Raw genomic sequence first — 25,644 nt, forward strand, 5'->3', positions numbered from 1 at the left:
CAGGCTTGTCCCTTGATGTGTTCAAAAGTATTTAAAAAAAATCATTGAAAGAGGTAGTCGAACAAATATCAAAGAATTTCTATAGAAATTTTTTTAGTGAGATTTAATTTTTTTTGTTTGATATAATATGATTTATCTCTCTAATATAATTTGTCGGGTGATATTTTCATTCGCGCAAGGACAAATGGAGAAATATGTAATAAACTTGTAATGTTAATCCACACTTCCCCTTTGGCTTTGTACGAAAACGTTAAAATCTGAAACGGTAAGATGGACCCCACCTTCACCAACACATCTTGAAACTCCCAAGAAAAGAACAACACCACACTACTGTTTTTACTCTCCCAAATTGTAAATTGCAAATTGCAAAGAAAACTCTCTTTCTATGAATTCCTCTCAGATTCTTCGCCAATTCACTTGCAGAGATTTGGGGTTTTGGATCTGAGGGTTTTCTTGAGTTAGTCACGAAAAGAAAGGCATTTCTTTGGCTCTCTCTTTGCACCCTCTTTGTGCTTTGTTTCCAGATCGTTCTTGGAAGTTAACTTGTGAGCTTCTAAGTTCATATCCTCGTAGCTGAGAGGGACTATCATGTTGATTATCTGTCGTTTCCGAGAGTTTGGCTCTTCCTCTTCAGCTACTTATGGCATCGGGGCTTAATTGTAGCCTTGTAGGTAAATATCTTGTTTGAAAGAGAACTTTAGGGTTTGGTTTTGGAATTCGATCGTGTTTTTCTATGAAATGTGTTTTGGAAGTTGAGATTGAAGGCGTGATTAGTACGTAGTTGAGTGTTGCGTTTGATCAATTACTCATTTGGGGGTTTTCAAGGGAGCACTGGATTTGAAAGGATTATAGTTTTTCACGGTTAAAAATTGAAGCTTTGTTGGGGTAAATTAAAGGAGATATCCATGAGTTCACCTGGGTTTTTCCTTCTGTGTATGCTGCATTCTTTGGTGGCCTTAAGCTGTGGAGCTTTGATGATGTTCTATAGCAATGATTTGCTTGTGTTTAGCCATGGCAGAGAGCGTGCCAGCAAGCTGTTGGGATCAACATCTCATGATCAGCTCATAATCCAAACCTCCGATTCGTTCTCGGGGTTACTCCTGTTTGCCATTGGATTTCTGTTGTTCATGGTTGCATTTGTGAAGGACAGGGACTTCCATGGCTTCTTTGCCAGGGGGTGTGTGCTTCTCCATGTAGCTATGGCTGTTTGGAGAATTTACTTTGAGAGGAGGCTCGAGGATCTTGGCCGCGATTGGCTGAGGCTCGTAGTTGGGGATCTCGCCTTGGGACTGTCTTGGGTTTTCTTCCTTGTGTACTCTTGGAGAGAGAAGTATGATTAGTCCGGGCTGAGAATCGCAATTGGATATCCTAGATTTTGCTGAATCTTCATTGCTCGATGAATTCGCCAGTACATCTTGTTGCTAACTGTGCTTCTGAGGCTACATTGTAAGTGACACTGCATTGAAATTGCTGGTGAATTGGTGAAATATGATATGATTGCTTGATTTGGATCCTTTTGTGTATCTTCTCAGCCTTAAAGTTTTAGTTACATGGAAGTGAAACAGGGTTTGGAGAACAGGTTAAAAACCCGATTTATCTGTCTTCTTTTGAGCATATTCAGGAATTTCGGATATGATTCAGCCATGGAAAGCCTTCTTTTTCTGTCATTCAGAAAGAACTTTGAATTACATTCCTGAACAAACGAAACATGCTCGACTTGTTTTCTGGTTTTTAAGTGTAAAGTGTTTTCATTCACCACCTGATTGACTTTCTTGTACATCTTATCAAAGAATAAAAGTTCCCGGTACCTTTTTGATACATTAAGTTATATGCTTTTTTTCTGCATTTGTTCCTTAGTCTCTAATTGATAGTTATAATTTAGAAATATTCTTTGGGTGTATGTATAACATAGGCATATGCTCAGGATGTCGGCTGCTGAGGTTATTCTGGAAGAAGATTTGCATTACTTGTCTTGCTTAAATTCAATAATAAAGTGGCTACATCGATATATTCTTGTGATTGTTTATGAGGTTATTCTTGATTTCTTTCTTGTATTGTTCCTAAAACGTGCGATACACAATAGGGTCTTCGTGTCCTATTTCTTTCACTATGATCGCCAAAGATAAGCTGCCTTTGCTGGTTGCTGCACCTGATTCTAAAGCCAAAAGAAGAATATATTCTGAGGGTTTTGTGAATCAAAGGAGTTGAGAGCTGAATATATGCTTAGTGGGCACTTTGAAAGAAATGGTTGAGAGGCTCATGCAAACAAAAGTGGCTTTGTTGAAGGCTTTAATGTTTGAACTGGCTAGGTGATAGAACTGTACTTGTAACTGTTTGATTGAGCATAGAGTACTTTGTCTTTTATAGTGGCATTGCCTTTTCACCCTATAATTTTACAGTTCTTGGGAGAACTAGCACAGAAAATAAACAAGATAATGACTCTGTGACCTCCTTTTTGTTCATGGAGTAAGGTCAACTGCTGTCAATGCTTGGTTGGACAAGATGCCGCAAATTATTTTGTGGACTCGGGTTCACCCTGCAAGATAGACCTATACATAATTTGCATACTAAATATTTACAACATACAATTTATCTTTTAAAAATTCAAAATTTGCATACTAAATATTTACTCCATACAATTTATCTTTTAAAAATTCAAAATTTGTACATTACGAATAGACAATGTTAATATATATGTAATTGATTATATTATTTTGTATTCACAAGTTCATTTCAAATACTGCAGTCAATTCCAATATTAAAAATATATGCAATTCAATGTCATTTATGACTAAGGTTCACTTTACAAGGGGACCTTGATCCATGGTATAACAACTAGTATCTGTATGGAGGTGCAGTCAAGAATTTCTCCCTTGGGCCCATGCTTAACCTTGTGAGTGGGCCTCTACCAAGATTACAAGAAGAGAAAACAAGCTCAATACTTTAGGCCTTATTAACAAGGGAAATGGTATATTTGGTCAATGAGCTATACCTATTCTTCAGTTATTGTCGTGCTTAATTTTTATCACTAAGTTATTTCTGAAGTGCCGATTTTGATTCATCTTGTTAATTTCTGTTAGATTTAGATGAAAAAAAAAACCCTTAAATGATTATATAGGTAAAATAGAAATTTTATTTCTGATGAGATAAACATTCTTACTATCTCGGTGGGTCTTTTTTTTGACAAACTTCAAGCTCTTACATTGGACTCTTCTATTAGTTCTATCTTTGTTTGGCACTACATTAGAACTTGAAGAAATCAAATTTTCATGTTTAAGGTAATGGCAAATATAGATGTAAAAATATATATGGAGTATCAAATAAGATTATAAAAAGAATGGTGCGTCTATGTAGTACTATCAAAATGTGTTGGCAAGACAAAGCTGACTAGGGGTGTAAACGAGCCGAGTCGAGCTCGATTATGAATGGATGGGCTCGAGCTCGGCTCGTCAATTTTCGAGCTGCTCGAGCTCAGCTTGTTAGGCTCAACAGCTCGAATTCAATGACTCGAACTTGAGCTCGAGCTCGAGTACAGATGTTTGAAATTTTATGCTCGAGTTCGAGCTCGATTTCGTCTAACTTCATGTTTCCATTACTAATCAAAATTGTTGTACCAATACATAAATATTAAAAAAAAAACTTTAAAAAATTTCAAAAGTCTAAACTTTAATGTTCAAATCATTCAAAACAAGTTCACAACTTCACATCAATTACAAGTAAACAACACTACAACAATGGTCCTTGATTCCTTGTTCATTTCAAGATATTTCTTCCAAGATAGGCAGTTCAGAATAAGAAATATCTGTTGAATTTGCAAAAAAATATGCATAATATTAGACAACAAATGAAAGTAATTAAAAATAGCCAGACAATGTGACAATACATTTACATAATTTAAGAAATTCAAAACTAAAAAATAAGTCAAGAATACTAAATTTAAAAAAAATGTGTGTAACTTACTTTTATGCGTTGGATACCGGAAGAAAAATTTCTTGATATGATTTTTCTTTCTGAAAAAAAAAAAGATAAATAAGCGTGTAATTGAAAAAATGTTCTAAAAAAATAATGTATCATTTAGCATAAAAGTTAACTTACTTTATTTTTGGTAACTCCATGTATATGTCGAAGCCAATCACCCCCACAAAGTAAGGCTTGTGTTGTTTCAGGCAACAATGATGCATGATAAGAATTAATTACCCTTGTCCCAGCACTAAACGTTGCTTCTGAAGCCACAGTGCTAACAGGTATAGCTAAAATATCAACTGCCATTCTTGATAATATTGGATATTGCATTCTATTCATCTTCCACCAGTCTAAACAAGAAAAGTTGCTAGGAACCTCATTCTTCTTAAGACGCCCTTTTTCTAGATAGTCTAATAGCTCCGATCTTTTAGGCTCTGAAGCTTCAACTTCTGCACAATATGCATTAAAATCATCACAAGTATATGTAGAACTTCGGTGGTTGACTTGGCTTCCAAAAGTGTTTGAAGAACCTGAATTTTTAAAATTTCTTTTGTTCACTGATTCAGCAACATACTCCTCATAAAGAATATTGATGATCTCCTTCACTCTTGCTATATTCTCCTTAGCTTCCTCATTAGAATAAAATCTAGAGAAACAAAATTCAATTGCAAGCATTTTCTTTGTTGGATCAAACACAGCACCTATAGTTGTCAACAAATTACACTCATCCCAATATTTATCAAATTTCATCTTCATTCTTCTAACCAAATCCCTTATAAAGGAATCTTCATCATCTACATGACTATCCAATACTGATTTGATTTTGTAAACTTCTTGAAGAAACAAATTTGAAGTAGGGTACTCACAACCTGAAACAAATTTAAATTCAGATACTCACAAGTCACATCCTAAACCAAATTTAAAAAATAAGTTAAAAGATACAAACCTGAAATAATGTGAGTAGCTGTCCAGAAAATCTCTAAAATTGAGCAAACTTTGGCAACCTTATCCCAATTATCTTCTAATGGACAATTGTCAAAGAATGAATCACGATCTTTTAACATCTTAAAAGCTTCTTTGAACTTGAGTGCACAACTTAACATCTCAAAAGTCGAGTTTCATCTAGTTTTACAATCACGGATCAATTTCATATCTTTCAATTGCAATTTTTGCACACAGTTTGCAAATTGTATACGTCTTGCCTCCGACCGATTCACATATTCTACACTATCTCTAACATCTTGAATGACGTGTTGAATCTCATCTAATCCATCTTGAACACACAAGTTCAAAATGTGTGCATAACAACGAACATGAAATAAATGTCCCCCACATACCAAACCTTCTTAATCTTTGGAGTGTATCCTTCATGTATCGAATAGTAGAATCATTACTTGAAGCATTATCAACTGTAATTGAAAAAACTTTCTTTTCAATGCCCCACTCTTTCATGCATCTAAATATAGCATTAGAAATCAGAAAACCTCTCATCGGTGGTGGAATGTTAATGAAACTTAAAACTCTCTTCTGTAATCTCCAAGAAGAATCAATCCAGTGCCCAATAACAACCATATACTCAATCTTTTGATTTTTTGATTTCCAACAATCTATTGTCAAACTTACTTTACTAACACATTCAAGATTGTTCTTCAACTTCTTCTTTTCAGTCTCATAAACTTTCAAACAATCTGATTCAATTGTGTTTCTACTAATTTCTTTCCACTCGGGCATTACTCGTTTCATCATGAGGTCAAATCCTACTTCCTCCAAAATGGTAAATGGATGTTCATGTATCATGACCCAATGAGCAATAGACTCCCTCATAAGTTCCATGTCAAACTTTTCAGGATGTAATGTAGGATTGGAAGATGAAACTCCATCACTACTTGAAGTGTATGAATTTTGCTGGATAGATGAATTCTCTGTAGACATAACTAATGAAAAACAATAACAAAATTAGTCAACCCAAATAAAAGCTGAATAATCCAATATCCATAACATAGCATATGGAAAATAAAAGCTAAAAAATAAAAATAAAAATAAAAAAGATGAAAGAGGCAGTGCATGTAACTGCATTTACCCTGCAAGAGATAGAGGAAATTAATGGGGAAGTGTTTGATTGTAATTGGCAAAGGGAGAAAGTGAGTGTAATTAAAACAAGGCAAGATGGTTATGATTTTCAGTAATTTGTATATGGAGTAGACTGATTAAGTTAACATGCATAATCTGTGCAGTGTTTCTGAGATTTTACTGCTTTGTTGTTGTAATTTAGTTTTCCTTTTGAGATGTGATTATTAAACAATTTGACTGTTGCCATTGTAAATTTAATTTCATATTGTAGGAACATAGTGTCAACTATGAACCTAGACTGCAAAATAAAACTCGATAATCCAATATTCCAATTTCCAATGTCCCATTCGTTCTTAAGAGAGAATTTAATTTCATATTGCTAGGAGCATAGTGTCAACTGTGAACCTAGACGGCTAGACTGCAAAATAAAACTCAATAATCCAATATTCCAAATTTCAAATATCCCATTCGTTCTTAGAGAAACAAGTCAAACAGCAATAGAAGATTAGATTAGAAAGTAGAAAACTAGAAGCACATACCTTAGTTCACACTTCACAGGGGCGGCTAAGTTCAGAGTCGGCAACTTCGTCCTGGGCACTCGGCAGGGGCCGTAGGCAGCAACTTCATCGTCGGCAGAGGCGGGGGCGGAGACCGGAGAGGAGACGCGGAGTCTTCCGGTGTCGTCGGTAGCAGATTTGTGGTCGCCGGTCGGAACTCGGCAGGGAGGCAGGGAGGAGCTGTCGCAAGGATGGTGTTGGGCTGTCGGCTGAGTTGGGGTGATAGAAGGGCAGAGAATTAGGGATCAGGGGGCTTGGGGTTTGAAATTTTATTTTTAAATATTAAAGGATTTTAGTTTTATAAATTTTAATATATATATATATATATAGCTCGAGAGTACGAGCCTAGAATATTTGAGCTCGAGCTCGAGCTCGGTTATTAAACGAGCCGCTCGAGTTCGGTTTAAGCTCGATTGAGTCAAGCTTTGACCAAGCAATTCGTGAGCGGCTCGACTCATTGACACTCCTAGGCCCGACAAAACTCTTCACTTGACAAGGTGGGATAGGGATTGTTATACCCCGCTGTAGTGTTACGTGTTTTTCTTCTTTTTTTTTAAAAAAAAATTAAAATATAAATGTAATTTGAACAACAACAAAAACAGTGACGAATAAACAAGAACAAAAAACACACACAAATTCATTAGATCACAAAAACACACACGACAAAATGTGAATATTTAAACAACATTGTGAAATTTGAAAAAACATGGAACATAAGAGATAATACGTGTGTTTATATTCTGTGTATCCTAACATTCGAATGCACAAACACATCACAACATGTGTTACTAACATGAATACACAGAACGGTTGCCTAGAATACACAGAATATTGACACGAAATACATAGAACTCACCATTCTAACATTCGAATGTTACTAACATAAATACACATAATATTAACACAAAATACACAGAACTCATCCTCCTAGCATTCGAATGCACAAACACATCACAACATGTGTTAATAGCATAAATACATAGAACAGTTGCCTAGAATACACATAATATTGATACAAAATATATAGAACTCATCCTCCTAAACATTCGAATGCACAAACACATCAAAACACGTGTTACTAACATAAATACACAGAATGGTTACCTAGAATACACATAATGATGGCCTAGAATACACATAACTCATCTCCTACAATTTTGGTACGGGGTGCACAATGCATTGTGCACCATGGTCCACGATATAAATTGTTGAGATAGCTTGTCATTCAATAATTATTCTATGGACTATGGTTCACACAACTGTGTGAACTATAAATAAAAAAGTACACTTTTAACATACTAAAATACATTATTTGTGTATGTAAAGTACACTATTTGAGTATTGAAATTACATTATTTTGTTTACTATCAAACAATATGCATTCTGTATATAAATAATTTACTTTTAGTATATTAAAAATGTACATTGTATTTATGGTTCATAAAACTCTGTCCAGTCCACAATAATTTTCCCTTGCCATTTAGGCTTACGTAGAACATATTGCCCAACCAAACCCCTACTATGGCCTAGGGGCTTTGGCGGGCTAACCTATAAGTTTAAAAAAAAAAAAAAAAGGCTAATAGTTGGACAATCAAATTTAGATAGTTAAAACAAATAGTAATACAAAGTTTTATAGTCGCAAAACTATCTTTGTGGAACATGTTTTGACAACTTTATGTGTATGGAATGGTATGTAAATAATGGTGACTATAGATATGTGAATTGTTATTTTATTAGAGATTGGGGAGTATGACACAAATAGTGCAATTAGCAATACAACTAAGGTCAAATCTTGTTCGCTTAAAAAAAAAATAAAACTTACGAAATTCAAATACAAAGCATGTGGCACAACACCACGAAAGGACACGCTTTTGTCACGTGACTAGGCCCTTTCCAAATTTCCATAGATCTCTCTGGAACCCCCAACTGATTTTAAAACCCTCGCTTCTAAAACCCTACAACTCTGCATCTCAGCTCTGCCTCCATCTTCGAAGCGAAGCTACCATGGCCGCCACATCTACGCTCCTCCGATTGAATAAATCTCCCCTCCACGCCCTCATCCAAAAGCACCTCCTCCGCCCCTCCCTCGCCGCCGGAGCCGCCACCAAGCTGTTTGATATCTCCGCTGATTCTCGATTGCCGATTCCCAACTCTGCTTTATCTCAACCTCTGATGGGCGCAGTGTTTCAACCTACCTGGAATCTCCCCTTCGGTATGTCGATGGAACATTCTCGAATGGAGGTTCGCGGCCGCGCCGTTACTCCCGACCGCGAAGAATATGAAGAAAGCGACGGCGATGAGGACAGCGACGGCGAGTTCGGAGATGGAGATGTTAACGATTTTGATGAAGATGAGGATGAGGATTTGAGTGAAGATGGTGATTACGAAGATGATGACAAATAGTCGCTGAAACTTTGAGAGTTTTTGTCCGATCAAATGGTAGCAATAATAGTGCAATCATAAAGAAAAACTCCATAGTCTTCTTGTTTCTCATACATCACTCTGTTTTACAGTGTCGTCAGTCAATGCAATGCAATGCAGTGCAATTAAAGAGTTTCTCCATTTGTATTTTTGAAGTGATTATTTTCTTTTATTTAATGTATGCAATCCTCTCCCCTTCTTAATATTTTTTCCTTACAGTTGCAATTCTAATAATTTATCTATTCTGGTGAACCAAATGGGATTTTAATATTTTTTAATATATAGATGTTGAACTCAAAGTGGCGGTAAGGTTCTTGTTAATTCTACACCAAATGCCTAACTTGTGTTGAGAAAGTATTTATGATACTTCTAGAATGAGAAATGTAAAAGAATACAAGCTAACACTCTTCAAATTGCATTATAATTTATAAGGAAACCAATATGTTTTTAGCAGATGGAAAGTGATGAAGGACAGAGTTTTTTTTTGTAAATGAGTAAGGGAATCTTACATTATAGGGTCATTTTCATTAGGAAAGTGAATCCACTCTTGAAGAAAGACAAGGATGGTCTAGAAAGTTGAGTAAAAATGAAGGAAAAATGAATTCATCAAGAAACTCAAGCAACAACAGTCCAGTTGCAAAGGATGGTCTAGAAAGTTGAGTAAAAATGAAGGAAAAATGAATTCATCAAGAAACTCAAGCAACAACAGTCCAGTTGCAATGACATCATCAACCTTGTGGAGCATGGAGCATTGAAACAAATGCAGGAGACGATGAAGTGACATCAATTGGTTAAGCATCATCAGCTAAGATCTTGATTTTTAAGACATTGCTAGTCAACCTTGTGGAGCATTAAGCATTGAAACAAATGCAGGAGACGATGAAGTGACATCAATTGGTTAAGCATCATCAACTAAGATCTTGATTTTTAAGACATTGCTTGATTTCATTACAATAAGTGGTAGCTCCTGCATAATTTCATTACAATAAGTGGTAGCTCCTGCATAATAACAACAACGTATATGGTTCAATTCCATATGTTATGTCAAATACAAAAAGTTTAGTACAATTACAACTTCATACAAACCAGATTTAAAGATTGATTCTTCTGAAATTGGGAAATTTGTCGAGCCTTCAAGTGTTTTTTTGGTTAGGCAAATCAGATTGAAGATAGTGTGCATCATTGGCTCTATTTAGCTATCTGCTGGATAGAAGTGAAAGAAAAACGCCGATGATATGATTTTGCCCCTTCTCTATCACTTCTTTTGATATATTTTCAGCATTCAATTTGTGATAGTAATGCATATTCATTCGTCTGATGCTATTCATGTTGCAAACTAGCACTAGTAACCAATTGCACAAAAGACACTACCAACAAAAAAGAAGTGAACAACCAATGAAGATGAAGACAATGACAAACCTATCCAAAAATGAATACTTAAAGAAATTCCAACCAAAAGTAATATCTACTACTTAATACCATACCAACTATACCATACCAACTCATTGGAGGGTGGTTCTCATATTTAGCACCTAGACTGTGAGACACAACATGAATGCACACACAGTAGATTGTGTTGGGCAAATTGCCAACACTCTAGTATGTGTGCGTTCCTGTAATAGACTGTGTGCAATCATGTTGTGTTTCATAGTCCAATGAGAAGATATTGTCTCATTTGATTATAATATATATATATATATATATATATATATATATATATATATATATATATAAATTCTACTATGTATATATTAAAGAAACCCAAAACACATATTGAAGTCCTAATTGATTAATTAATTAGTGATTTATTATGTGTGTGTGTTTTTTACACTTTTAGGATGTACATTTCCTAACTCAAATGATTAGTTTTGGAACAAGAACAAATAATGCTAATATTGGTTCGTTAATTTGTGATTTTGGGTTTCGTCCTCATCTCTTGAATTTTAGAATATTAAATTAATCAATAAAATTTATTCCAATTAATTATCTAAAAAATGTTGCTAACAAAACAATTGACAAGATTAAAATGAAAGTACATTTATTATTGTATATAATTTGTATTATGTGAAATAATTAAAGTATCAATTATCATCAATGCAAATCGTATTCGAACAATATGTAGTTCATGCTAGGGAGCCTAGCTCAAAGATGTTGGAGGTAAGAATTGAAACTTCACTATGTTGTTTAGGTGGTGACTTTAGGTTATGTGGTTTACCACTTAAGCTACTTTACGGGGCAATGCCTTTCCTATGTTACACTATAGTATTTTTGATGTGATAGAATTAGTGTCCCTTCGACTAGGAAGGTTTTAGTGCTTCTTGTAAAAGAATGCGATACATTCTCATTCATCCATCTAGTTAATCAGCGATTTAAAAATAAAGAAAAATAAGATGTTATTTTTGTAATTATTACAAAAGCATTATTCTCATGTGACCTTAATTATATGGGTAAATTATTGTGTGAATCATGGTCCACATAGCTGTGTGAACCATTAATGCAATATACATTTTTAATATACTAAAAATACATTATTTGTGTATTGAATGTACAGTATTTGATAATATATAAAACATCATGTACTTTATGTATACAAATAATACATTTTAAAAAATGTACTTTTTATTTATGATTCACACCAATACATGGAGCATGTTACATAGAATAATGATTGAATTATATGTGACTATGTGTATGTGGAGTGAGAGAGAAACTAATAAAATGCCATATATAGACCGAACCATATTGGGTTAAACAATTACTCCGTACAACAAAAAAATTGAAAGCCCACAAAAGTAATAACCCAATCCAAAACCTGAAAAGAATCCAAAATCAAATTCGTCCAGACGACAATTGAGCGGCACGTGGCGCGTGGACCAGACACTCAGCATATTCCTCATCCATTCATCCTCTAATCCAAATAAACCCAATCGAACGCTACTGAGCCACAGACCTAACTCCACTCCTTTCTTCATCTCACATCTTTTCTCCTGTAAATATCTCTCACTCTTCCTCCCTTGCCATACCTCAACCTTCAATCCATGGCTGCTCTGTTGGAAACTCTCACGGTTCCTCGCGCCTCCGCGCCCTTGGCTCCGATCTCTGCTTCTTCCATCTCCGGTCGCCGGACCTCCGTTCGCTTCTCTGAGTTTAGAGGCCTTAAGATCCGTTCCTCCGCTTCGCTTGCTTCCAGCTCCAAGCTCTCTTTCCGCGGAGGTCGGATTGTCTGCGAGGCTCGGAATACCGCTACTGAGGGTTAGTACTGTGTCAATTTTTACTGATTATGTACGGAGTATGTTATATGTATGTGGTCGAGAGATTGATTTCTCGGTTCGATGGTTGAAATGTTATTTATTTTGTGTTTTTTATTTTTTGGTAGAAATGATTTCACTGTCATGACTCATGAGGTGTATCCACGCTTAACATCAAACTATTAAACTACTGTGATGAAATGAATTTTTTTTATCTGTGAAAGATGTTAGAACTCAACTTTAAATATCGAAATAGATCGTTTGAATAATATTGTTCCTTTATCCATCTATAGTTTGTCCCCAGGATTAATACATATGATTTTCTGGTAAAGTGCCTTTTTGGAAAGCTAGATTAACCCTAATTAACCCTAAGTGTGAAGTGTAAAATTCAAGTTCCAGGATACTGTACATATGCTATGTTGACATGTTGTCATTGGCCTCGGTTAGTATACTCTCTCTGGGAAAAGTACTAAGGTAAATTGGAAAGTTACTTGTACATTTATCTCATAGCTATTTGAATCTCTCATACTAGTGCTCTACTTGATACTTTTTCTCGAAGTAGCTAGTGTACGAATCTAGCCTGAGTGGATCTGTTAGTAACTATGATATTCTTTAAACTGAACATGAACTTATTACGATTTAAAACAACATTTCAAACTTCAACTTTGAATATGACAACTTTTGCTCCTTTCTCTTGCATTGCTGACTAATTTGTTCGTCCTTGGTTTGGTAGTACTCCTTGTCATGACAACATAACCTTGTTCAATACTTCAATACTATGTGCTGGAGTTTGTAATACCGATTTACTATCCAGAATGTTCATCATTCTGGACCTTTTGGGTCTTTGGAATGAGGAATGTCAGTATTAGTTCTTATGCTTCATCTCATGATCTGCATTTCAATTGCTAAATGCTTACTGTCTATGTCAAACATTACAATTGAGCCAGTTGTTGATAACCAGCACTATTGGTGTATGTCAAGCTGCTATACATGAGTTTATGTGCTGATGCTTCAACTGTTTTCCCTTGATGATGACTAGAAGTGATACAATTATTGTCTTTGAAATGTTATTGCTGATGTAATAGAATGCTGGAGCATAAACTACTGTTATATGCTTAGTTGCATCCATGCCACTAACTGAACTACTTCTGAAGTTATGTTTTATGAATTTTGTAGTTCCTCCTGTTTCTGACGACACATGGCAATCGCTTGTCCTTGACTGTGACCTTCCTGTTCTTGTTGAATTTTGGGCACCATGGTGTGGTCCATGCCGGATGATCCATCCGGTTATTGATGAACTAGCAAAGGAATATGCTGGCAAGCTTAAATGCTACAAGGTGAACACGGATGAGTCCCCGTCGATTGCAACCAAATACGGGATCCGAAGCATCCCAACTGTCATGATTTTCAAGAATGGGGAGAAAAGGGATGCAGTAATCGGTGCAGTTCCCAAATCGACATTGTGCACCTGCATAGAAAAGTTCTGTTAAGTTTGCTTGGTGGGAATTCAGCCCTCAGCATATTATTTATATGCAGTAGAATTTTGTGACACAATGGCTTTAAAAGACCTGTTATTGCCCTGTATAGTTGAATACTGCTGTGTTGCTGTTCTGTCTAAGGTGACTTTAGTAATTGCATATTCTTTGACGCCTGAACTTGATAAATTTTCTTAAATGGAAATGACCTTTGTATATTCTTTGGCACAAGTATAACCATGACTCACCCCCCACCCCTCTAAAAACCTTATCTCTATGGTAAGGATTAGGCCAAGGGATTGTCAATCAGCTTTTGTTAAGTAAAACTATTGAAATTGAGAGTTCGCAACCCATAGGTCTGTCCTCACTCCCCTCCCAACTTCCCCCGGTCCAGGTACCCTGAATCGAATTAAAAGATTTTGAGTCCCTGAATCTAATTGAAAGATTTTTGGGATGAGTCTCACCGTTGCCACAAAAACTATTAAAAAAAATATCTGCTACAATCTGAAAATGGGATAATTGTGAAGTGACAAGATGTGATGAGGTTGCAAGCTTCTGAGTTTTATTCTGTTCTATATATTTACTAGTATAGTACCCGTACGATGCACGGGATATATATTGTTAAATTTATTGTATAATTATGTGAATTAATTAAAAATGAATTTAATATTTACATAACACCTAAAAAAAATAAACATAAATATTTATCTCACAATAAATATTGAAATACAACTTATATTATGAATAAAATTAAATTAATCAAAATTACAAATTATTAAAAATTTCATGATATACAACATTAGTGGTTAATGTAAAAGTTCCACTTGAGTCATTGGCAATTAATATTTTTAGACCATTTGGATTGTTAATCCGAGATGCAGCGACGTACAACTAACCATGTACAAACACAGATTTCTTTAGTAACAATCCTACATGTGACAATGTTTGACCCTGACTTTTATTAATGGTCATTGCATATGATAACATCAACGGAAATTGTTTTCGTTGAAACTTGAATGGCAACCTTGGATCGGATGGGGACATGGACATTCGGGGAATCAAAACTTTATTTCCTTTGTTAGCACCAGTCATTATCTCTGCTTCAATAATATGTTCTGCTAACTTGGTGATTATCAGTCTGGTACCATTGCACAACCCAATACTATGGTCAATATTTCTCATCAACATTACCGGTGAACCAATTTTCAAAGTCAATGAATGATTTGGTAAACCTGAAACTCTAATTCCGTTTAAGAATTCAGGGGTGTGTACATCTGCAAGTATCCCATTATCTGCATCGGCTTTGCATACTGTGTCACAACTAAAATATGTTCTACTTTCAGAAGTATGCAACGCATTCATATATTCATTTACTGAGTTAACCACATCTAGTGTTGGTGCTAGTATAGCACGTCCTTCCAGCAAATTTGGATTAGAATTCCCAGTGGCAAACATCGGAAATGTGCTTTTCACAATTGTTGAAATATGGTCTCCATCAGATGGTAGAAGCATATTAGTTGGGATTTCTATTTCTGCATATCCATCATTTGGTCCACCTATCTTTCCATCACCGATATTAGCAATCCAATTTGCAAAATCTTCTAATCTTTGTAGATCAACCCCATGCCGAACAGTGCGTAGGTTTCTTGTAAGCTTCAAAACTTTGCAACTGTTCCACAAATACGATGAATTTATTGTTGCAGATACAATATCTTGTCTTGTACCCTTAGGAACTACTGGTAGTATCTGACGGAAGTCACCACCCAATATAACTGTTTTTCCACCAAATGTCTTTGTCGAACTATTTTGGTCTACAAATCGCAACAAATCCCTCATAGTTCGGTCTAATGCTTCAAAGCAATGTTTGTGCATCATGGGCGCTTCATCCCAAATGATTAAACTCGTCTTTATCAACAATTCAGCTAAATGACTACCTTGTTTAATGTTACATGTTNACTGCATATAAGTGTTTATACATACAAAATCAAAACTAAATGACCACAAAAGTATAGAAAATAAGAAAACTGAAATGTGTGCTAAGAGTGAGTTAAATACCCTACCTCTCTCTAAATTCTTGAAACTCTGGAAAATCATGGTTTATATAAATTTTTGTAACATCGTAGCTGCTGCATATCTTAATATCACCAGCTGTTGAGAGTCAAAATTGTTAGGCTGCACAAACACTGTAAAATTAATGAAATTAAAGAGTGTCAAGGAATGTGAGCTCTTACTGTTCTGGACAACCTTGACTCTACAAAACTGTAGTAAAATTATAACATGATCATGTTGAGTTGATTGGTAAAATGGCTCTAGTTTGGAAACATGATCATCCCAAACTGTGCATTGCATTTGAGTACCCCTAAGCATTACATATAAATAGTTAAGTTTTTTTAATAGTAGTTAGTCAGGCATAAAATGGAAAGATATTAATAGATCAATATCTTACTGTGTATCCTCTAGTAGAAAATCAATCAGCCTGGTAGGCTTCCCAGCAATGACCTTCTCTTGTGGGGAATGTATCTCTACCACCATTCCAATTACATCTAAACATAAAAGATAAAAAAAAATTGTACAACAATAGAACTTATAGGTAAGTGAAGGAAACAAAACAATGTTTACAACATACCAATCAATTCTTTTTCATTGATATCCATTTTTTGTTTCAAAGTTGACAAATGCTGCAGTCGGAACATATGTCTTGGGAAAACATGGTCATTTAGCTCTGTAACAACTGTCTTGTAGTAGAACTTCAACATGTGTTTGTGTGGGCTTGTCTTGTACGTGTAGAAGTTACTAATCACCAAGAAATTTGTTATTGAATACACGTCACCTACCTTGAGCATAGTAGAATATTTCTGTACCAAATCTCTCGGAATGGTTGCATGCAGAACAGTCCCCTGTTAATGGATATACATTATATAGTGAAAAAAGGTATTAAACTGTAAATTAATTACTTTGTATACCATAACACACATACCTCTTGATCATGAAAAACACATTCTTTGCACTTAATGGTTGTTGCGCCTCTTCTTTCAGGAATTTCATAGGTACGTACCAACCTCAGTTTGATAGCACTTGTGGTGTTCATGGGAGCAATATTGCGACCCAGAATGTATGACGGAGCCATGAGTGTATGCAATAGTACAATATGCTATGAAAGTGAATTGAAGCTTGAAGATCTGTAGACACATTCCTATGAATGTAATATATATATATATAGGTACCTCAACCACATTGTGCAGACATGCATAAATGTTAACAATGGGATTATTAAAATATACATTTATACCATTCATGTTTGTCTTGCACTGAAGAAGAACAACCATGTGACCTTACATATATTCTCACCAGCCTATTAATATATACATTTATGCCATTCATGTTTGTCTTAAAATGAAGAAGAACAACTATGTGCTCTTACATATATTCCCACCAGCCATGTGCTCTTTTGCTTTTACATATATATATTCCCACCAGCCATGCTATGTGCATATGGATACAAAAATAAAATAAACTTTGCAGACCACTACTCTACTTTCAAGATATACTAATTATTTTTAAATCAGGTTTTTCCTATTACTCTAATTCAGGTTCCACTTTTCTTCTCTCCACGTGAGTATATCTATTTCCATAGCACTGTTCATTTGGGCGGGAGTTTTCAACTACTTCATTTTGCTTTTATATATATAGAGATACATATAGGAATTGGATATATATGAGTATTCCTATATATATGAGTGTGATGCGGTCCATTTTTTGTTCAATTCCTACCGTACACGATCTGGTTCGAACCGAGACGCAGTAATCCTTACCGAGACGTAGTAATCCTTGATGAGAAGAGATTCTCACGAGAGTGCGCTCTTATATGAACGGATCATATTAGTCCTTCGTTTACGGAGTATTTGGTTGGAGTTAGGGAATTAGGTATGAAAGGAATTGTAATTCCGTGAGAGATGAATAATATGAGAATAAAGTGGTAATTTAAATTTCATTTGGTTTGCATGAATAGAATTACTGGGAATTCAATTCCAATGTTTCGTATATATGGAAATTGAAATGGAATAAGTAGTATAAAGTTCAAAATGCCCATTATTATTATTATTATTATTATTATTATTATTATTATTATTATTATTATTATGTTTTTTTAGATAGCTGCATAGGCGCTAGGCGCTCCTCTACCGCCCAACTAGCAACCATGTTATTATTATTATTATTATTATTATTATTATTATTATAAATCCTAAATGACTAAATTCAAATTTACTTTTGAAAATTTATGTAGCACGTTGCAAATGAATCTTAGAATTGCATAACGAAAGCAATAAAATAGATAAGTGAGTTTTGAGAAAACATATTTGATTGATGTTGGCTTACTGATTGACGTTATGTGTTGAGAGTAGAAGAAGAAGACCCGCTATAATGGAAAGAGAGGGGTCAACCATAATTTTATGTTAGAAAAAGAGAGGGATAATTTTGTCTCAAAGTTATTGTTTTTCTTCTTAAAATTCATGGAATTGAAATGAGATTAATAATTCAATGAAAATGAGAGAATTTAAATTTTACAGAATTACAATTTTCTCCAACCAAAATAAAGAATTTGTTTGCTTTTGGAATTATGTGGAAATGAAATTGTGTTGCTCTTACCCACCTCCTACTGAAGGATAAAGAGCCACATCCCCACACTTGAGTTCAAACTTGAGACCTCTCATTTGAGAAGTCACAATTATACCGCTGGACTACAAGGCCTTTGGCATTAACAAATTATATACGTAGTAAATGTGAATATTGAGCAAACGGGAGGAAAAGAAAAAAGGTACATTAATTAATTTAAACAAAATAAAATAATTTTGGATCTGAATTTACGATGCAAGGTAAATCCAGAGGTTAGGTAACTAAGTATTACTTGGCTTGATTTTTCATAACTAATCACTATATAAAAAAGAAAAAATCTCAACTAATAAATAATAATAGTAATAGTAATTTTCAAAAAATAAATAATAATAGTAATAAACTAAAATAAAGGTTTAAAAGAAAAAAAATGTTATTCTCAAAATCTCATTTAGTCCTTGCTGCTTCAAAACATTAACAGATCCTCGTAAATATATATACTTTAGTTGATTTCTCAGGGAAACAGGAATGGCGAGAGATAGAAATAAAACTCCGGACTACGAAGACGGAACTCCGTCTAAGCGGGACCTCAAATCTTCGAAATCCAGGACTGATGATAAATCCGACTCCGAAACCAGCTCAGATTCCAAATCCGACAATGAAAACGGGTTGAAACGATCCGAGGGACGCAGGCACAGCAAAAAGGGCAAGCGAAAGCGAAGCCGCAGCCGCAGCCGAAGCCGAAGTTCGAGGAAAAGGTCACGGGATGATCACGACGAAGATTCGTATTCATCGTCGTCTACGGAGTCTGAAGACTCGTATTCGGACAAAGATTCTTATGCTTCTGAGTCGACGGAGGGGGAGGAGGAGAGGAGGCGACGGCGGAAAGAGAGAAAGAGGAAAGATGGGAGAGATAAGGAAAAGGAACGCAAGCGAAGGAGAGAGAAGGAAAAGGAGAGGAGGAGGAGAAAGGAGAAAGAAAGAGAGGAGAGGAAGAAGAAGGAGAAGAGAAAGAAGAAAAAGAAGGATAAAAAGAAAGAGAAAGATAGGGGTAAAACTGGTGCTGTCACCGATTCCTGGGGAAAATATGGAATTATCAGAGAAACTGATATGTGGTGAGCTTTTCCTCTCCATTTTCAGCTCCTTAAATTCATTTGGCGCAACTTAGGGTTAGGGTTTATGTTGATACTCAACAATCTATGAGGAAGATAGTCACTGGTTAAATCAAGTATTTAACTAATTGAGAGTGATGACTAGTTTCAGTAGTGGACTGTGTGATGCCTAAATTGATTCTTGTGTGTGGTATGATTTAAGCTTAGGAGAATAGTTTGATTCTGTTTTAAGGCATTCTTGGGTGTGGTTTGGGCATGAGACTTATCCTTGATCTAGCTTTGAACTATTAATTACTTGTTTGAGTAGATTCTGCTTTGTTTTCGGCTGCTTCTAATGCATCTGTCTTTGCCTTTAGGAAAACAATGAAAAGCTGTTACACTCTTTTAAAAGTAGTTTCTTCTAGTGTATAGTGAGTGCAACATTAAGCATTATTTTGAGTCATTAGCTTCTCCTAGAAAATGATTGCTTCACTTGGCCTCTATTTTCCAATTGATTGCCTTGAAATTTATCTTACCCCTTTTAGAGTGTCAGGGCTATACCTTTGAAATTTGTCTTATGTTTTTTAGAATTTACATAACTGCTACTTTAACTGAAGTAAGTATTGTTTTGTTGCAGGACCAAACGACCAGAGTTTACTGCATGGCTGGCAGAAGTAAAACAGGTACTATAGCTCTTTAGTTGCCAAACACATTTACGGTACTCTAATTTAGCTTCACTTGCCATATACTCTTTATCTTTGCAATGATGCAGGCCTGATGTATTATGTTAATATTAAGATATGTGTACTCTTTTTTTGCTATTTCATTTCACACAATCATTGTATGTATGCGTGTGTGTGTGTGTGTGTGTGTGTGTGTGTGTGTATTATACTAACTCAAATGTGATATGATGTTAAAATTCTTTCTTAATATCTGTTCTAATTCAAAATTATTCAACATTAAATGGATGGAGCTAGGGTAGCAAATCTTTTTTCATGACTGATAAGTTTCTGCTGACCTCCTTTTATGCGAAAACTTCTCTTTTACATCACAATTTAAGATGCCCTGTTTGCTATTCTAATGTGTGATTTCATTTCTTTAATAGGTGAACCTGGAAAGCCTGCCCAACTGGGAGGAGAAACAGTTATTCAAAGAGTAAGTATATATGTTTATTGGGGTTGATTTTGGTCAAATTCTTAAAGCAAGAATATGTGCTCTCTACTTATACAAATATGAAATATATTCACTTTTCTCTCTTAAGCAACATATTTAGCAATTCTCTAATAGTAAATTATCATGCAGATTCATGGAGGACCATAACACAGCTACCTTCCCTTCTAAGAAGTGAGGTTCTTTACTATTTTAGTGCAATCTTTCTTCACTTTAGATATCAAGGCTTGTCTTGAAGTGTGGAGTTTTTGTGCTTGAATTTCAAAAGCCTTTTTATCTGCTGTTAATAACTGAGTGTATATGTCTGTGGGTTTAGATGTATTTGCTGTGTTCTCGTGTATGGAAATTTTACAATACAGCAGTACAGAAGTTGTTTGTCCATTTGCAGTTTTTCTACACAATGATCAATTAATAACATTGATTTAGGGAATTGGTTGGTAAATGTCAGGGGGATTGCTTTAGCTAGAACATGAATGAAAATTTGGATGTTATAAATAATAATTTAATTTCTAATATCGAGAATTTTTTTAGTATTTATTTCATTTTGCTCTGGGGTTAATGGTTGCAGATATTATAACCTTGATGCTTATTACCAACGCCAAATGGAAAAGGAAATGAAGAAAGGCCCAGATAAGACCTTGGACACTGAACGTACTGTGTTTAATGATGAAGAACAGCGTCGGTATGTCCTGTTATTCTTATGCACTGTAAATTGGTATCATTTATATTTTTTACTCTTAGTAGTTCCTGTTTCTTAAGCAGTTGATAGTTCCATACATCTGATAATTTTTTTTTAATATATAAAAATTTTAATGAAACGGCTGAGATTATAATCCGACCTTCTGAGTTTCTATTTCCTTGATTTTCCCCCTATTTGTGCTGAATCTTCTCTTTTGAAGTTGTTTCTCTTCTTCATGCAACTTTATTGATTATAAAAACATTCTTCTCTATTTATAAATTAGGCGTGCACTTTGCAGTTTGCACAGAACTTAGTGAACTCTGAGAGTGCCTTTCTCTAGTCAGTTATCGTTCCTCATCTATAAGCAAGTGTTGGTCTATCCAGATGTATTTTATGAGTTTCATGGAGATATATCCAACCTAATATATTAACTAGGGGAAATAAAGTAGAAAGTTCATATGAATGTGTTTCCCTCCTACATTTATTTGTATGTCATATAGAACCTTTTCTTCAGTTGACATTTGTTCTGATTACAGGCAAGAACTGCTTCAAGAACGTGAAAGGCAGAAAGAAGAACAATTGCAATCAATGCAACACTCCATGCGAACTGGAATGGTAACCATTTTCATCCAATGAATCTAAACAGCATTGGGTATTCCCTTCTTGTTATGTTTCTTTATAGTAAATATGTACTTATGATGATTCTTTTGTTTCAATATATAGGCACAAGCAATGAAAGAGCAAGCTCAACTACGGGAAGAGATGGCCTACCAGTACAAGCTTGGCAACTTTGAGGTTAGAAAAACTTGCACACATCTACTGATTATATATGTATTACAGTGGCTACCTTTATGTTGTCCAATATTGAGGGTTATTCGTTTTGAAATTCCCCCAATAGGCTGCGGCTGCTATTCAGCGACGGTTGGATCCAGATGTTGCTATGTAAAGCTGGTTGCATAATCTTAGTTTGACTTGGATGGCTGAGCACACGAACTGGTAGGGCTTCAACAGTTATCCATTTTAGAATCTTATTCTGACCTGAAAAGGTGAACGAACTATAGCATTTTTGCTCTTCCCTATTATGGTGCTCGGATCCTCGTGTTTACAGTTTGTGGAAACTATATTTATGCAAAGTGAACTATTCTATTCCATTGTCCTATATTTTTGTGTTCCCCACCATACGGTGAGAAGAATATTCAATGATTCAGGATACCTATCGAGTAATTTTTGTCCCTTAGATGCCAAAAAGTTTACCGTTCTTGGGGCAATTTGATCTGTGTTTACTTTACACAAGATTGAGAAGTCTCTCTTACTAAGAGTTTTTGTTTTTTTTTTCCCCAAACTGGACTACTTTCAAAACTTATTTCCCAAATTAAGGTAATTTTAAACTTATTTTCAAACTAGGGTATTTTGTCATGTCAAATGCTTTGTTACACATTTTATACTATTGTTACTTTACACACTTTGACATGTCATACACATTTCACATCATTTTTTTAAAAATCCTATTAATAAGAATCAAACTTTAATCATTTAAATAATAATTTAAAATTCTAACTATTCTACTACAATATAACTTTGTTAATCTATTTAATATAACATTAATTTGGAAGAAACTCTAAATATGTAAAAATCTTTTCGAAATGAAAATCTTAAATGATATCTTTTCAAATTAAAATGATGTTTTTTATTTAGAAAGATGTGGCATTGTGACAATCGATTTTTTAGTGCAACAAAAATGAATTCGAGTAACTATGGCAGAATAAAAACAAGAGTTCTATTATACATTTTTTTTTTTGAACAAAGAGTTCTATTATACATACTCCCAAATTCTACTCCTTTACTTATACTCCCTGAGGTGGCAAACAGATATTGATTATTTTTATCATGTGGACCTACAGAAAAGTGTCTACATCAATAACATGTGAGAGTGAGTACAATTTGGTAATATAAAATAAGAGTACACCAAGTATTTTCCTAAAAACAATTGACCTTTTACTACACTACCTGTGATAGAGTATTTACTCGGTCAAAACAGTTTTTCTCTAACCCATTTTCCCAATAATCTAAAAGCTTTTTTTATTTAAATGTATTGGTGGTTCTACAATCTAACCCTTGTGAGATCATCCCACAGGTTTCGACGATGGGTCGGTCTTTAATCTCATTAATTAAATATTCGACCCGTCTTACGGATTGAAATCTGTGAAACGATCTTACACAAATTTTTACCTAATCTAATTAGTCTAAGGTCTTATATGAAGAACGTCAACTTGTTATTGGCTTATCTTCTTCCATTTCTCCCCTTTCTCTCCCACTCTCTAAGCCTTCCCTATCCCTTTCTACTACGTTCGTGAAACCAATTTTGATCCAAACTTAAATATTCTAGCATAAAATATTTAGGAAAAAAGGTTAAATACACGACAAAGCAATTAGCTTCTGAACTTTAAAAAGTTACAATAAAATCACTAACATGTCATTTTGGTGCATTACCCATAACCCCTATTCATCACCTGAAATAATTGGTTATCAGGATTTCGATAAAGAGAGAACAACCTTCGATCGTCATTGTCACTAAAGAGAAGGCAATTGGATCTGGTTGTCTTCGTTGGAGAAGGCAATCGACTAATCTTCTTCTGCAGTGGAGAAGGCAAGCAACCATCTAATCGTCTTCTCTAGTGGAGAAAGCAGGCAACCGGCTAATCATCTTCCCTAGTGAAAAAGACGATCATACTATTCACCTTCGATGGAGAAGGCAACTAGACAATCGTCTTATGTATTGGAGAATGCAACCAGATGGTCCAATTCGATCGCCTTCTTTAAGAAAAAGGCTATTGGACCAGGTTGCCTTTGATAGAGAAAGCAACTAGCTGATTGTCGGTTTTTTTTTTTTTTTTTTTTTTTGTTAATGACAGTGATTTTATTTTCGACGACGGTGATGAACAGTGGTCAGTGATGCTCAACGGCGACCTGTATATCACGTCATTGTAATTTTACTGGTAACTTGTTGGTTACAGGTAAACATGACTTATTTGACTAATTTTAATAAATTGGAGTATTTAATTGTAACTTTTTAAAGTTTAAAGACTTAATTATTTTCTCGTGTAAAGTTCAATGACTTATTTAACTATTTTTCCAAAACTAAATCTTTACTTTATAGATACTTCAAAATATAATGTAATACATTCATTCAAATACTATGATTTTCATATTCTAATGGCATCTAGTTATACTCTTTTTGTGTGATTTTTTGAGCACATTATAATATACTCCACATCATCATATTGCAATTTGAAGTAATATACTCTATGAGGATTTGTTAACCTATCCACTCTTAAGAGTGCTGACTGCATATATTCCATTGTACACACAATATTTTCCTTAAGGTACTATTATTGTGCAATTTGATACTACCATTTTTTTTTAAGATAAACGTAGCTATTCCATTAATTCATAACATAAAGCGTGTACATCAACGATCAATGAAATGGTAAACCATTCCTTACAGTCAGACATAGAAACAACTTTTCTAACTATGCTATAGAAAACTTGAATCGCAGACTGTTTCATAACTATGAAGCTATGTTCCTTCAAGGAGCTTAAAGCTTCATCAAAGATCTGGGTCTTCGTCATCATTCTTTTTTGCTCGCCCAGGATAAGATCAGCACTTGCCGAAACCAAACTAAACGATTTATGCTAATGATAATGAAAAGCTCGTGAAAGTAACGAGAGGAAAAAAGCCCGTGAAAGTAACGAGAGGAAAACACAATAATAGAGAAAATAAAAAGTGGTAAAGCCAAAGTAGGGTTGGGAGTTCAAGACTACCAAGACAAACCTCAATACCTACCTACTATAATTTTATTCAAAGGGAAAGAAAACGGAAGAAGAAGATCTGTGGCGGTGGTCGGAGGCAGACGGAGCTGCGACGGTGGTCGAGGCAAAAGAAGAGCGAGAGCAAACGTAGAAGGTGATCAAAACCGCCGGCTCAAAGCTCCATTAGAGCTCCGGCCGGAGGCCGGCGATGGAAGCCGAAGTTGAACAGCAGAAGAGAAAGGCTTTTTGTTTTACGATATTTAATAATTGTTATATTTAAAGTTTAAATGACAAATTTACCTCTGTGGGTCTACGTATCTAACCTCATTCCATAGAAATATATTAAACTGGTTGTGACAAATTCATAAGTAGTACTATATTGTGTGCAATTTGCCTAGAATGAATGCACAATCTATCATGTGTCCATTTATGCACTCACGGGAAGTGGTAGTCTCACCTAGACCATTAGCATATATATATATATATATATATATATATATATATATATATATATATATATATATATATATATATATATATATATATAGA

The 25,644-nt window shown here is 34.8% G+C and overlaps 5 protein-coding genes across 6 annotated transcripts; 3 read left to right on the forward strand and 2 right to left on the reverse strand.

Annotated features, from left to right (window-relative positions):
* Positions 1-321: 321 nt before the first annotated feature.
* LOC116013715 lies at positions 322-1,845 on the forward strand. Its single transcript, XM_031253616.1, has one exon. The coding sequence runs from the start codon at positions 906-908 to the stop codon at positions 1,338-1,340; it is 435 nt and encodes a 144-aa protein (XP_031109476.1). The 5' UTR covers positions 322-905; the 3' UTR covers positions 1,341-1,845.
* A 1,724-nt stretch (positions 1,846-3,569) lies between these two features.
* LOC116020558 (zinc finger BED domain-containing protein RICESLEEPER 2-like) lies at positions 3,570-6,827 on the reverse strand. 2 transcript variants are annotated; one of them, XM_031261029.1, is made up of 5 exons: positions 6,573-6,827; positions 4,910-5,897; positions 4,096-4,832; positions 3,961-4,010; positions 3,570-3,802 (listed from the first exon to the last, which is right to left on the reverse strand). In XM_031261029.1, the coding sequence occupies exons 2-4, from the start codon at positions 5,064-5,066 to the stop codon at positions 3,963-3,965; spliced, it is 942 nt and encodes a 313-aa protein (XP_031116889.1). In that variant the 5' UTR covers positions 5,067-5,897; positions 6,573-6,827; the 3' UTR covers positions 3,570-3,802; positions 3,961-3,962. The 2 variants fall into 2 exon arrangements, with proteins under 2 accessions (XP_031116889.1, XP_031116897.1); XM_031261037.1 differs by lacking the exon at positions 6,573-6,827 and having other exon boundaries at positions 4,910-5,968.
* Positions 5,082-7,048, reverse strand: LOC116019710 (zinc finger BED domain-containing protein DAYSLEEPER-like). The gene is made up of 5 exons (XM_031260046.1): positions 6,932-7,048; positions 6,573-6,799; positions 6,327-6,331; positions 5,301-5,897; positions 5,082-5,236 (listed from the first exon to the last, which is right to left on the reverse strand). The coding sequence occupies exons 1-5, from the start codon at positions 7,046-7,048 to the stop codon at positions 5,082-5,084; spliced, it is 1,101 nt and encodes a 366-aa protein (XP_031115906.1).
* Positions 7,049-11,951: 4,903 nt separating this feature from the next.
* On the forward strand, positions 11,952-13,952 carry LOC116032717 (thioredoxin 1). Its single transcript, XM_031275424.1, has 2 exons — positions 11,952-12,263; positions 13,436-13,952. The coding sequence occupies exons 1-2, from the start codon at positions 12,050-12,052 to the stop codon at positions 13,747-13,749; spliced, it is 528 nt and encodes a 175-aa protein (XP_031131284.1). The 5' UTR covers positions 11,952-12,049; the 3' UTR covers positions 13,750-13,952.
* A 4,879-nt stretch (positions 13,953-18,831) lies between these two features.
* LOC116015680 (splicing regulatory glutamine/lysine-rich protein 1) lies at positions 18,832-22,518 on the forward strand. Its single transcript, XM_031255834.1, has 8 exons — positions 18,832-19,460; positions 20,074-20,119; positions 20,542-20,591; positions 20,739-20,780; positions 21,175-21,288; positions 21,822-21,900; positions 22,009-22,080; positions 22,184-22,518. The coding sequence occupies exons 1-8, from the start codon at positions 18,874-18,876 to the stop codon at positions 22,229-22,231; spliced, it is 1,038 nt and encodes a 345-aa protein (XP_031111694.1). The 5' UTR covers positions 18,832-18,873; the 3' UTR covers positions 22,232-22,518.
* Positions 22,519-25,644: the final 3,126 nt, after the last annotated feature.

This window comes from Ipomoea triloba, chromosome 1 (assembly GCF_003576645.1).
Source record: "Ipomoea triloba cultivar NCNSP0323 chromosome 1, ASM357664v1".
NCBI lineage: Eukaryota > Viridiplantae > Streptophyta > Magnoliopsida > Solanales > Convolvulaceae > Ipomoea > Ipomoea triloba.

What these genes read in the sequence shown, in the direction of transcription:
- LOC116015680 (XM_031255834.1), top strand. Translation starts at nt 18,874, where the DNA reads ATGGCGAGAGATAGAAATAAAACTCCGGACTACGAAGACGGAACTCCG. An exon ending in ATCAGAGAAACTGATATGTG is followed by an intron (nt 19,461 to 20,073) that starts GTGAGCTTTTCC and finishes GTTTTGTTGCAG; the next exon opens with GACCAAACGACCAGAGTTTA. An exon ending in GAGAAACAGTTATTCAAAGA is followed by an intron (nt 20,592 to 20,738) that starts GTAAGTATATAT and finishes ATTATCATGCAG; the next exon opens with ATTCATGGAGGACCATAACA.
- LOC116020558 (XM_031261029.1), bottom strand. Translation starts at nt 5,066, where the DNA reads ATGTTAAGTTGTGCACTCAAGTTCAAAGAAGCTTTTAAGATGTTAAAA. An exon ending in AGCTACTCACATTATTTCAG is followed by an intron (nt 4,833 to 4,909) that starts GTTTGTATCTTT and finishes AATTTGTTTCAG; the next exon opens with GTTGTGAGTACCCTACTTCA. An exon ending in ATGGAGTTACCAAAAATAAA is followed by an intron (nt 4,011 to 4,095) that starts GTAAGTTAACTT and finishes TTTTTTTTTCAG; the next exon opens with AAAGAAAAATCATATCAAGA.
- LOC116032717 (XM_031275424.1), top strand. Translation starts at nt 12,050, where the DNA reads ATGGCTGCTCTGTTGGAAACTCTCACGGTTCCTCGCGCCTCCGCGCCC. An exon ending in TCGGAATACCGCTACTGAGG is followed by an intron (nt 12,264 to 13,435) that starts GTTAGTACTGTG and finishes TGAATTTTGTAG; the next exon opens with TTCCTCCTGTTTCTGACGAC.
- LOC116013715 (XM_031253616.1), top strand. Translation starts at nt 906, where the DNA reads ATGAGTTCACCTGGGTTTTTCCTTCTGTGTATGCTGCATTCTTTGGTG.
- LOC116019710 (XM_031260046.1), bottom strand. Translation starts at nt 7,048, where the DNA reads ATGAGTCGAGCCGCTCACGAATTGCTTGGTCAAAGCTTGACTCAATCG. An exon ending in AGCTCAAATATTCTAGGCTC is followed by an intron (nt 6,800 to 6,931) that starts GTACTCTCGAGC and finishes ACCCCAACTCAG; the next exon opens with CCGACAGCCCAACACCATCC. An exon ending in CCAAAGATTAAGAAGGTTTG is followed by an intron (nt 5,237 to 5,300) that starts GTATGTGGGGGA and finishes TGTGTGTTCAAG; the next exon opens with ATGGATTAGATGAGATTCAA.